Raw genomic sequence first — 13,034 nt, 5'->3', positions numbered from 1 at the left:
CTACAACAACTTCTTAAGATAGGAGGGGAAAATAATATTATTCCCCTATGGGTAAGTATATATATATATATATATATATTTGTGTATATATATATATATATATATATATATACACACATATATTTTAAAGGATGAGTATATGATGTCTGAAAGAACAAGTGGATAAAATCATAGATTTCAGAAGTAGCAGATAATAATTAGACCAGATCAAAGTCTGAAACAATCACATATTACCTAATATTTTCTAAGTAATGCCCATGGTCTACTTACACTCAAGACTTGTTCCAAAGTGAAGAAACTAGCAGCCTGAACTAAATTCTGAATCAAAGCATAGAAATTTAATGACTGATGAATCATAGTTCAATATTAATATTTTCAGGGAAACAAATTGAATCAGTTTCCCTTGGCACTTTACAGTTTACTGGACTGTAAGTACCTCAAGAATAGGGACCCCTCTTTTAATTATCTTTGTAAGTCTCCTAGTAAATAGCTCAATACTTTGCATATAGAAAGTTGTCGAATGATTGAGCTAATTTGATTTTTAAAAGAACTTAAAAGATTTTCAAATGCTACTGAACTGGAGCAATGCCATAACATCAAAACCTTTCCCTATTTCTTTTAGTTCAAGTTCTTGGCAAAAACACATTATCCCACATGCATCATGACACAGGAGAGAGCTTTCAGGATGTTCTCTGAGAAAGAAGACACTGCCTACTCAAATTTCAATTTGTCTGGGTTGACTAAACCCAATTTAACAAGATAGGAGATGTAGATGATTCAGGAGGATATTACCATCTAAAACTTGTGCTCTTGTTGAAGCAAAGGAATATGGGAACTGCTGAAACATTCAGTGGTTTGGAAGACAGGGACTCTATTAAATTAAGGTGCTCATACTAAGTCAGTCCTACATTTGGAATATGAGGAATGAAATATCCTTATTCAAGCCTGGAAGTCAAATTCTTCCTTAATGAGGTTAATTGCTTTTTTGAAGTGAGCCCAAAAGTTCTCTTATTATGGATAATGTGCCATATATTTTATATCTAAAGTTTTCCAAATGAGGTGCTTTCAATGATTTTACTTATTTTTACTTCCATATATATATATATATATATATATATATATATATATATATATATATATATATATATATATATAGTAGGCACACACTAACAAGCAGTCTTTTCAGAAAGCAGCTCAATTTCCTGATCCTGAATCAATATTATTTGATTAAGTATATTCTCACTTAATTTGAAAAATTTAAAAGTCAACTGAAATTTTCCTTAAAGGGATGCTTCCATACTTAACAGGTAAAGAAAGGGGAAAAGATACTTTGAATAGAGCTGAATTGGACAAAATTCTACTTCTCTTAGTTTATTTTATTTTTGTTTGTTTCTTTTGGTGTCAACCTCTCTCTTCATAAAATGGATATTTTAGAGAAATAAAAATGTTATTAGAGAGTGTTGGGGGGGGTGTTTTTTTAACCTAAAAGTCCCTCTAACTTCTCTAAGATTTACCTTCTGAAATAATTTCTCACTGAATGTGCCTCTTGTTTTCTTCTTCTATATTCCCCTTACTCTTTTCTAGCTTCCCTCCTGTTGTTGAAAAAAAAATGCTACAGGAAAATGAATGGTCCCCCAGCTTATTTCCAGGCACCAAGCATCCATTCCAAAATATCTCTCTTCCTATACTCTAGAGTTTGTTCTTAAACTTTTTCCACTTGTGACTCCTTTTCACCTGAGAAATTTTTATGTGACCCCAGATATACAGGTATATATAAATCAAATACTTCATGATAATAAATCATATTTTTGTGACCCCCTACCTTGTTACAAGACCCTATATGTGGCCACAACCCACAGGAAGAAGCTGGGTCTTAGAGTACATTCTTGTGATATATTTGTGTCTGAGCATAGCCTGAAGAGAGGATAGACCACAAAGGCCACTGAAGGATGAAGCACATAAGCTGAACACACCCTAATTTCACATGAACCTATCCAGGGAATGACTAGGAGCTTTTTTTTGACTTAGAGTGGTGGCCAGAGCAAGTAGCAGTCAAAAGAGCCAGAAGACATTGAAATGGGGGTCAACACTTTGAAATAGAACCCTAAAAAATCTGGAAAATACAAAATTAACATCCTGATGTAAGCAAATAAACACCAAATTAGAAGTCTAAGAACTAGGGGATCCATAGTTCTGCCATTAACTTGCTGTGTGGCTCTGGAAAAATTACCTCTCTGAGCTTTAAAATTCTCTTATATAAAATAAAGGATTTACACTCAATTATCTCTAAAGTGCCTTTCAACTCTAACAGTTCATAATTCTATGCTTTTATGAAATGGATTTTGCAAGGAAATGGGCCACTATAAAACATAATTTTACAGATAAACCAGTTAAAATATCAATTACCAGTTCAATTATTTTAAAATGAGTAACAAAAAAGTATATAGGAATATTTATTATTCACATACCACAGTTTCCTCTAATCCTTTGAGGTCTTCTCTTGCTTGTTCTCTTTTATCATTGAGCAATCTTAAAAAAAAAAAAAAGGTTCATAAATCACAGACTAAGATTCAAGGATTTGTAATAATCTCAAACAAATAAACTATTTGTGTTTGCAGAGAAATCTTCCAAAGCCATCCAATTCAAAGCACTAAAGAATTCTCATGTATTTTAAAATTAACCCAATTTAACAAGAGATGCTTAGTTATGCTAATCACAGATGTATTCTGGAAAAATTACCCACAGAGACTTCTTTCCCCATGAAGGCACAGGGTGGGAAAAGGTAAGCAGTAACACTTTATTTTTTAAATTTCTTAATTTTCAACATTTATTTTTATAATATTTTGACTTCCATTTTTCTCTCTCTCTTTTCTCCAAAATGGCAATCAATATAATATAGGTTATGCATGCACAATCATATTAAGCATATTTCTACATCAGTCTGGTAATACTTTAAACAGAGCTTAATGGTTCATAATGATCAACTTACATGAGCTTTTCCAATTTCATTTCTCTCTCTTGGTCCTCTATTTTCAATTTGTCATAATCACAACTCAGTTTCTCTTGTTCCAGTTGTAGTTTCTGATTCAAACTGAAATTGAGAGGAAAAAAAGCAATTTTCCCAGTTTCCTTTGGGATTGCAAAGCTTTTGTAAACAGCCAGACAAGCCAGAAATAGGCTTTTATTGTGCCACACTTTAATTCCAGTAAAGACCTAAAACAATACCCAGAAGTAGGGATAAGGGAGAACACAGGTGAAGGAAGAGGAGTTTGGGGTAAAGGATGACAACTGGTCTCAGCACTAAAAGAGTCAGTCATTACAACCTTGAGTATGACAATTTTCATACCATGGCAGAAGTGGATCAGCAAATATCCTGGAGCATCTTCCTTCACACTTGCTATATCCATCTTTGCCAAAATCTCCACCATTCCTAATCAGTGTAAGAGGTGTTTGGGTTTTGTCATCATCACAATCAAGGCAGCCAATCCCTTTGCAGTGATCACAAATTTTTGTGGCGAAGAGGAACCAATCTTATTTCATAGGGTCAAGGACATGGAACTGGAAGAGACCTTAGAAGTCTCTAATTCAACTCATTCATTTTACAGATGAGTAACAGAGGCCTGGACAAATTAAGTGAATTACCAATGTCACACAGCTAGTAAGAGATGAAAAGTGAACCGAGGTCTTTGACTTCAAATCCAATACACTACCCACTTGTCACATTGCTTCTAGACCATTAGATAAAGAGGAACTAGCTTTAATAAGTATCTGACCTGATCTCTGACTTCACAATTGGAAAAAAAAATCTATTAGTTTGGTACAAGTAGCTGATAGGAGTGATTACAAAAGAGTGTCACTTGGAAGGACTCAGGTACAGAGTTCTATAAAATGTTTAGAAGAAAGAAGAAATATTTGAAGCCTGGCAGGTAATAATTGAAACATTGTGTTACCAGACATAGTGGACCTTAGTGATAGATAATAAATTAGTCAGAAATTTTAAGCAAGCCAACTTAAAAACATGATTCAGTTTGAGACTGAAAATTTTGAGCTCTCATATGGTTCAGTAAATAGCAATGAAGTACCCCACCTGCCAAAATGAAAACTTGCTTATGAGAAACTCCACCAAGCATGAAGTCATGGGACGTATAAAGAATGGAAGATAAGATCACTATCTTCTGGAAAGGGCAATAAAATAAAAGAAAAAAAAGGAATGATATTTTGAAATATAAAAAGATTACTTAAAAAATACTCCTTCCACTTCTACTGTACCTTCACTAGGGAAACCACAATTAGTATTCCCACCCTTCCTTTCCTATCATTTTTCACTCCTTTATATAATTTTCTTGTTTCATTTTGAGAAATATTTTCCACATTCTAAGTGCTTAGAGAATCTCAGAATTCTTAAAGAAACCCTCTTTGTTTGAGAACTATATGGTCACCAAAGAATTGTCAACTTTATTTAATTAATCACACTTATTTAATGCTCACTTTGTATTTCATTCAGTTGGAGGCACCGTTAAAAGAATGCCAAAATCACAAGATCATATACTTAGAATCAGAAGGGAGCTTGGGGATGAAGTAAGTGAGTCACAAATTGCAAGAAGCAGAGTCATAATCTGAATTCAAGTTTTCTGACTCCAAATTTGACACTCTTGCTTCCTTCTAAATTGGTTGGGAGATATATTCCATTTATATATAAAATATGTTTATGATGTAATATATAAATTAATGTAAATTCATGGTGTCACATACATTATAATATAAAATATCACCAAAATATTAAAAGAAATAGATCTTTAGGGACATAATAAGCTACTCCTAACCCAGAATCTAAAAAATCTGCACAAAATATCTAGTGTCACCATTTGAGGCAAAATCCAATCATGCCCCACATTTTTTATTGCTCTATCTTTTTTATATTGCTCAACATTTTAAATGCAAGCACCTTACATACAAGCATTATTTGATTTCTGTCTTTGTTTTATTATTATCACCTAGCAGAGTGCCTTGCACACAATAGGCACATGATAAATGTTAGCTGAAATTGAATGTGTCAAATTTCAATTGTTACCAGGTTCAAATCCTACCTCCAACATTGACTAGCTCGATGAATAAATCATTTAGTCTTTCTGAGCCTTATTTTCCACATGTGTAGTGCCTACTTCAAAAAAACATTTGTCACCAATCACTTGCTTCTTTATGTTTCATTTTCTTCTCCTAAAAGGTAAATGCTGTAAGAAAAGCCCTGTTTAGAGTTCCTATTAGCTGCAAAAAGTTTTATCATCAATTAAATCCTTAGTTACATAAAACATAAATTTCTTAAAAAAACATATAGGGCATTAATCAGGAAAGTACCCTGATCAAAACTAACTAGCCCATAGTGTGAAGAGTCCTTGGGAACTTTATAAATTTCAATGTATGGACTTATCACTTGAAAAGATTGGGAGACTTCTATAGGGACATGCCAGTAACATTTTATTGAAGGTGAGAACTTCTTAATTCTCACATAGTTTGAAGAGAAAAGGGAAGAAAAGAGACAAGAATTAAATTGACAAAGATACTCTGCAATCTTGCCCCCATCCTTTTAGAGATCAGACAGGAAGAAAAAGCTCTGAGCCCAGAGTATTGCCCTACAGAGGAAGAACAAAAGGGAGATATCTTTTTCTCCATTTTATTCTTATTAGGTTCAATTTGGGCTAATAAGATTATTTTTAAAATGCAAATAATTAGCTGGAACAGGTTGTTATCGTGAAGGATGACATTGAGAAATAAGTCAAGAGAACTGGCTTCCATAACTCCTGCTTTCACATCTCAACTCTATCTTTAAACTAACTACTTGTGTGACTTTTGAAAGATCACTTAAAATTTTCTGAACCTCAGTTACCAGTTGAAAAATGACCAAAGATATCAGGAATGAAAACTCTTACTATTATTCTTTTAATGTGGAGGCAGCCAGATCTTGGGTGACCCTTATTGTGGCACCTTGGTATTTAAATTGTTTTTTTTCTAGCTGCTTGCAGGATTTTCTCCTTTGTGTGGTAATTCTTCAGCTTAGCCACTATATTCCGTGGTGTTCTTTTTTTAGGGTCTATTTCAGAAGGAGTTCGATGAATTCTTTCCACATCTACTTTCCCTTCTGTTTCTATTATCTCTGGACAGTTCTCTTTGATAATTTCCTGTAAAATAGAATCTAGGCTCTTTTTTTGGTCATAGTTTTCTGGAAGTCCAATAATCCGCAGATTATCTCTCCTAGATCTATTTTCCAGGTCTATAGATTTTCCCAGTAAGTATTTGACGCTGTTCTCCAGCTTCTCATTTTTTTTGTTTTGTTTGACTGATTCTTGGGTTCTCTGTGAATCATTCATTTCTATTTGTTCCATCCTGACTTTTAAGGAGTTATTTTCTTCTTTCACAGTTTTTAGTTCTTTTTGTAAATGCCCAATTTCGTTTTTAAATGAATTATTTTGCTCTATTGAATTTTTTTCCATTTCCCTAATTTTTTTTTTGAGAATTATTTTCTTTTTCCAATTCAGAAATTCTATTTTCTTGAGACTTTTTTATCTTTTCCAATTCAGAAATCCTACTTTCCTGTGTTTTTTTAACCTTTTCTAATTCATAAATTTTGTTTCCCTGCATCTCCTGTGAATTCTTTATTTTTTCCAACTCCAATTTCAGGACGTTGTTATTCTCTATCATAGCTTCCCTTTCCTTTCCCCATTTTTCTTCAATCTCCCTCAATTTTTTAAGAGTTTCTTCTAGGAGAGAGTTATGTGATGGGGGGCAGGGATTGTTCCCCTTTGGGTTGTTATCTGCTGACTCTCTGCTGTTAACTTCCTCGGGGTTGGATACCCGCTCTTTCTCTGTATAGAAGGAATCTATAGTTTTTCTAGCTTTTTTGCTCATATTTAAAAAAATCTTTTGGGGTCTGTCCCTGGGGTAGGAAATTATTTACTTCTTTACCAGCTTCCTCCCAGACAGGATGGATGCAGCGGCTCCTGAGCCTGAGCTAAGAGAGAGCTCTGGGAGAGAGTTCCCCACCCCCTCCCTGGAAGTGCCTCAGAGGTGATTAGCACTACTGTGCTTCGAGGGCGTAGAATAGTAAAGACAGCACAAAGCCCAGCCTATGTGTCCGGGTGGGGCATGGATGTCTGCAGCAGGTGACGTGAAAAGCCCCTGTGCTCAAACTGGAAGTGTCTGCCAGAAACCACGGTCCCTAGTTCAAAGGTTCCGCTTCTCTGGGACTTCCTGGAGCTGAGTTCCACTCCCTCCAGCTAAGCTAGGCAGTGTGTGTTGCCTTGGGCCGTATCCACCCACTTGTCAATCTCTTAACTATTCTCAGGTGGTAGCTGAGGCCACGCCCCCTGGTGCCGAGATCTGCTGAGTCACCTCCAGGGTCAGGGGAAAATCTAATCTGAGTTTTAAAATATTTTGGCTTTCTCTTCTGAACTGCTAAATAATTAGCAGAGAAGAGCTAACAGCCTGTGCCAGATTCCTTTACCTCAGTGGCTTCTCTGATCCCAGAGCCCTTCCCAGCGCAATGGGCGCAGTGTGCCACTACCCCACCGTCTGTGCTGGTCTCTCTTATTCCTCCCCTGGGAACTGACCTTTCCTGTTGAAACTCCAGATTCTCTTCAGCTGGTAAGTCGTGCTTCCAGTCCTTATGGTATCTATCAGTCCTGAGCTAATTCTGAGACTTAATTTATCTAATTGGTTGTGAGGGAGTGAGGACGTTCACAGAGACGTGTGTTTCTTCTCCGCCATCTTGCTCTTACTATTATTCTTAATGTGCAAATCTGGCAAACATCCTAAAGGCAGCAACAACCTGTATAATACTATAGTTAATTCATCAGGTTCCTTCCTTATGTTCCTAGAAGATGGTAATTCTGGGCAACCTGCATCATTCTGAAGTACACATAAATACTTAAACATAAATAAATACAAAAACTTGTCAGGATGGGAGCTCCTAGTTAGGAAGAGATTCTCTTTTGTTCTCAAAGAGGACCATGATATCAAGGAGGTGAGGCTGTGATGCAAGTGAATTGGATTTAAGTGAGGGAGGGCTGTTCAAAGTCACCAGTCTCACTTTCTTCTCCAGAGCCATCTGGGTTCAATGGCAAGATATGAATCAGGAAAATTGGAAGTGGCTCTGGATGCAAATTTAAGATTTAGTAGACAGGTCAGAATCGCACAGCTAAGACACAAAGATTATGTGATTTATTTGGTGTCAGAGGCAGGGATTTGAATCCAGAGCTTCCTGATTTCAAATCCAACACCATGTTGTCTCTTAACCATGAAACATCTTACTGCATTAATGATAAGAATGGTCATACTACTTAAAGTGTTGATACATAAATCAATTATGAATTCATGAAATGAAAGGTATTATTGTGTACTGGAATTAAGCTATCAAAATCCCTAAAGCAAGAGGAATTTATATGTATGTAATTATATGGAGGATTAGGTTTAGGCTTCATCACATTTGGGAAATTTCAGTGATTCCAAGATGATACATCCTTTCCACATCAATAGACTTAATTAATGCCATATGGCTACATGTCATGGAATACCATAACTTCAGAAGAATTTAAATTATAGGTGATTCAAAGGGCTACAGATAGATGCTTTGTAAACAATAATATGGTATTTTAGTAGACAAATGGTTGAAACATTCTAGAAAAATATTTGGAACTATGCTAGAAAAATCACCAAACTATCCATATTCTTTGACCCAGCAATATCACTATTGGATATTTATCCAAGGAGATCTAGAGAGAGAAGGAAATGTCCCATATATAACAAAAATTAATAATGATATTTTTATGGCAACAAGATACTAGAAATAAAAGTAGGAGACTATTAATGGGGGAATGATTAAATGAATTTTGATAAATAAAAGTTAGGGAACATTGTGCTGATTATGAAGAATTTAGAGATATTCAAATTTTTAAAAATTTGAAAATATTTCCATGAACTGATTCGTAGAAAATTTAAAAGAATCAACAAATACAATGACCAAAAAACATATAAAGGAAAATTGTACTAAAATATATTAAAATATATTAAAATTCATATTATATTCAGACCAGTCTTAAACTCCAAAAGTCTAATCATAAAGCCTGTTTCTTGCTTCTTGCTAAGGAGGTGGTGAAATAACCATGCAAAACAAGGGATATGCTCTCAGGTATGAACAATTTGTTAGGGTTTTTCTTTCTCTCCTTAAATGGATATTTTTGTTGGGAGATTGGAGGTGGATACTAGGAAATGCTAGTGACATACCAAAAAAATCAATAAAATGCTTAAAAAAGAAAGGAAAAATACATAGTAGGATGCAGCAAATTATGGTAACTTTTCATGGGAAGTGATATAATAAATTTCATCAAAGGTATATATATGACCAGAAAAGGAGGGATACTGGCCATGTATTAGAAACAAAAGGAAACAAAGCAGACAGACTGAAACATCTCAAGCTCTTCAGCATATTGGTAAATCCTTTGAGGAAGATTTATGGATAGGCATTCATAAGAATTACACAGGATATAAAGATATAGGTGGGTTGCAGCTTGTTAACATTGAAGGGACTATTTGCTATTCTGCTCATTATAGATTCACGTAAACTATTTGTACAAACACACTTAACTCATAGGACACCATCATTCATAATCAAGGAGTAACTATTCAAGTTCAAATTGCTAGAGTTATGCTTTTTCCTGTCAAAATTATCCATTTCCCTGTGGATATTAAGAATGGCAACTTGTCTTGATTGTCTTCCAACTGTTTTCAGAGTCCTGGGAAACCCTAGACCCCAGGAGGAGAATATGCCTTGAAAAGATAACTACAACTCCACCTTGTTATCACAGCAGAAGAAAGAAAATAAGAAAAGGGCACAAATCTTCCAGGGATTCAAGGGAAAGCAAATTTCTTTGGTTTCTGTCTGGCTAAAGAACAACTTTACATTTTGGCTACAGTTAGTCCCATGCAACTTTCATGTCAACTTACTCCCGAATCTCATCAATGATTTTCTGCTTCTCTTCAATTTCATCTCGAAGTCTGGACAGCTGCTTCTGGTGGGCTTCTCTATGGCTCTCCATCTGTTGCTCCAAAGCTTTCTGCAGACCATGCAAAGAAAAATGACATCTGTATTTTTGGTTTTTCTAGGCACTGTATAATCCTAGAACTAATATGCCATCATTCCAGAAACTCATATTCCAAACAGAGAACATTCCTCACTTCTGTTCATCACAGAAACCATTTTCCCTTCTTCTCATAAATACAAAATATTTGTAATGGAATTGTGTGTGTGACCAAACTAGAAAGTAATGCCACACTTGAGATAGGGGAAGGGAACCCCTGCCAACAAATAAAAAAAGTTCTCCCTTTGAATAATAGTAGGGTGACACAGAAAACGTACAAGTTGGATTTACAACTGGATTTTGCTCCCTCTTGTATGAATTTGTCATTATTCAGTTGTTTAAGTTGTGTCTGATTTTTTGTTGATCCCGTCTGAGATTTTCTTGGCAAAGATTACTGGGGTGGTTTGCCATTTCCTTCTTATTTTATGGATGGGGAAACTAAGGCAAACAGGGTTAAGAGACTTGCCCAGTCACACCACTAATAAGTGTCTGAGGCCAGATTTAAAGACAGGAAGATGAGTTTTTCTTACTCTAAGCCTGCTGCTCTTATCCACTTTGCCACCTAGCTGTTCCTCCATATGACTTTAAGCAAGTCACTAATTTTTCTAAGCATCAGTTGGGAGACACTAGAAGACTCATTCTGGTTCCTTCTAGCTCTAACTCTATGGTCCTAGAATCTCTCTGAAACTTACCTGGCATGTGGTAACTCATTCCTACTGTGTCATAGGATGAGAGAACTTCAAAACATAATATAGTGTAGTTAGAAAAAAAAACAAAAAACAACCACCACCACCAAAATAATTTAAAAGAATACGGTGTTAGTCCTGGTTTCATTACTTTATTTACTGCATGACTTTGAAGGTTCTGTTTCTAATTTTGCACAATGGTAATGATGAAAACTTCCCTATCTGCCTCACACAAGGTAACTGTAAGGGTCAAAAATGATAATGTGTGTGAAAGTTTTGAGAAAGTCATGTACAAATATAAATAGCAGCTATGACTATTTTGAGGGCAAAATAGGGCTGCAACAAGTTGCATTAACATGATGACATGATATAAAATGGGGACAGAGGCTTATCCAGGAAAACTTACTGGTCTATATCACAGTCTGCTTTGCCCAGAACAAGCAGTTATCAGCCCTTTCCTAACAGCTATGCAAATCTGTTTTTCCACAATAGGCAAAAAGAACACTGTGTTGTAAATTTCATTCACATCTTTTATCTCATTTGATTCTAACAACGTCAGGAGGCAGGTAGGATAGGATATAATGAGAAAACTAAGTCCACTGATTTACCATCTGCAACATTTATTTTTCCCATGGAGATGACAAATGAAACAGGAAAAGAAAACTTCTCTTGTGGAATCACTTGAACTCTAGTTTGGTAAAAAGCAATTTATCTAAAGGTCCAGATCTTACAAGAACTAGAAATTCAGGGCTTCTGACAATGTGTCATAGTAATAATAGAGTTCCAGATCTGAACACTAACCCAAAAGAACCTTTAACCTACTCTGGTTAAGCAGGCTCACCCTCTTTAGGCAAACTCACCAGGTGGCCCTGATGGTACTGTTCTACTACCTGGGACCCATCATCATGGCACTGCCAGACACTTGATTAGCCTTAGCTCTACTATAGCACAGAACTCAAGAGATGCACCAGCCTCAAGTTCCTCAATAACAGTCGTTACAGACATGCATCACCATGCCAAGATCTGCACTATTTCAAAATGAAAAGGAGTTGGGGAAAGCAAAATTGTTTATCTTTTTTTCCAGACTAGGGTTCCTTAACTTTTATTTGGTCCTCTACTTAAATATAAACAACAGCTATTAAGTATTTCCCATGTGTATGGTACATGAAACAGAAAAAGTTTGAGAAACCTCAATATAACACTTAGGGTCAAATAAGGCTTCTCTTGTAGGATTTCATGAACTTGAGGGCAGTTTATTTAAAAAAAAACAACAATAGGACTAAGATTTTTCATCTTTTCATGGACCTTAAATGAATTAATAAACTTAGTTACCACATTTTCTGCCTAAAATATGAGCAGATGGAAGTGTTCTGTACAGACAAAAATACAAATTTATAATGTTAAGAAAGGAAGGAGGGAAAATAGTTCTGATTCTAGAAGTCAACTCACAGTGGAATAACTAGCAGTACTTCAAAAGGCACCCATAAAGTAGCTGATGCAATGATTTAAGGGGACACTATTTCCATCTTTCCCCTTCATCTAATTTGGAGGAGAAATTATATTAAGAGAATTATCATCACCTATGCTATATGGCATACACCAGGGTTGACTCATATTTTTAACATCAAAATTTTGCCAGCTCTTTCCTAGCTAAGAGTTACTTTCAAATGACAATAGCCTGTCTACTTTATATCCCACATTGGACTATGTATCTCTGGCTTTGACAGAAGACCCTGAAAAAGAAAAGATGAAAGCTTCTTCCAAGCCCAATTTTTCATGACTTTGAGTAGGAAGGATGATTGTACCTTCATTTCCTCTGCATCCTGAAGCCGGGTTAAATGTTCTTTTTCTTTATCCTGGAAGCTGACTTCGTGCATTTTTTCTGTTTTCCATTTGATTCATATTCAAAAGTGGAAATGTAGAAAAAAATTAATAACATAGCACTAGCTGTTAGCAGCTATACCAGAGACTTAATATTCCAATCCCCACACAAAGTCAACTCCTTAGAATTAAGCAGCACCTTGAAGGTGACTTAACTCTTTAAGACATGACTGCTATTAGGGAGTCTCAAAAAAGGTAATTTACGTTTCATAAGTAATCTTTCTGTTCCTTAAATTCCTAATGTAACAATAGGAGTCTGATAACCTTCAAAACAATGACTAATTTATTACAATTCAGAATAAATTATTTACTATATTAAAGGACAAGGGACTCCATA

The 13,034-nt window shown here is 35.4% G+C and overlaps 1 protein-coding gene across 1 annotated transcript in view; it reads right to left on the bottom strand.

Moving 5' to 3' along the window:
* KIF5C (kinesin family member 5C) overlaps positions 1-13,034 on the bottom strand; it is a 187,677-nt gene that overhangs the window by 25,606 nt on the left and 149,037 nt on the right. The window contains 4 exon segments of the mRNA XM_074302183.1: positions 2,469-2,529; positions 2,990-3,091; positions 9,997-10,106; positions 12,622-12,698. Of these exon segments, the coding sequence (XP_074158284.1) occupies positions 2,469-2,529; positions 2,990-3,091; positions 9,997-10,106; positions 12,622-12,698 (350 nt within the window).

This window comes from Sminthopsis crassicaudata, chromosome 3 (genome assembly GCF_048593235.1).
Source record: "Sminthopsis crassicaudata isolate SCR6 chromosome 3, ASM4859323v1, whole genome shotgun sequence".
Taxonomy (NCBI): Eukaryota; Metazoa; Chordata; class Mammalia; order Dasyuromorphia; family Dasyuridae; genus Sminthopsis; species Sminthopsis crassicaudata.
The sequence above is the reverse complement of the archived record's forward strand: the minus strand, read 5'-3'. Positions and strand labels throughout refer to the sequence as shown.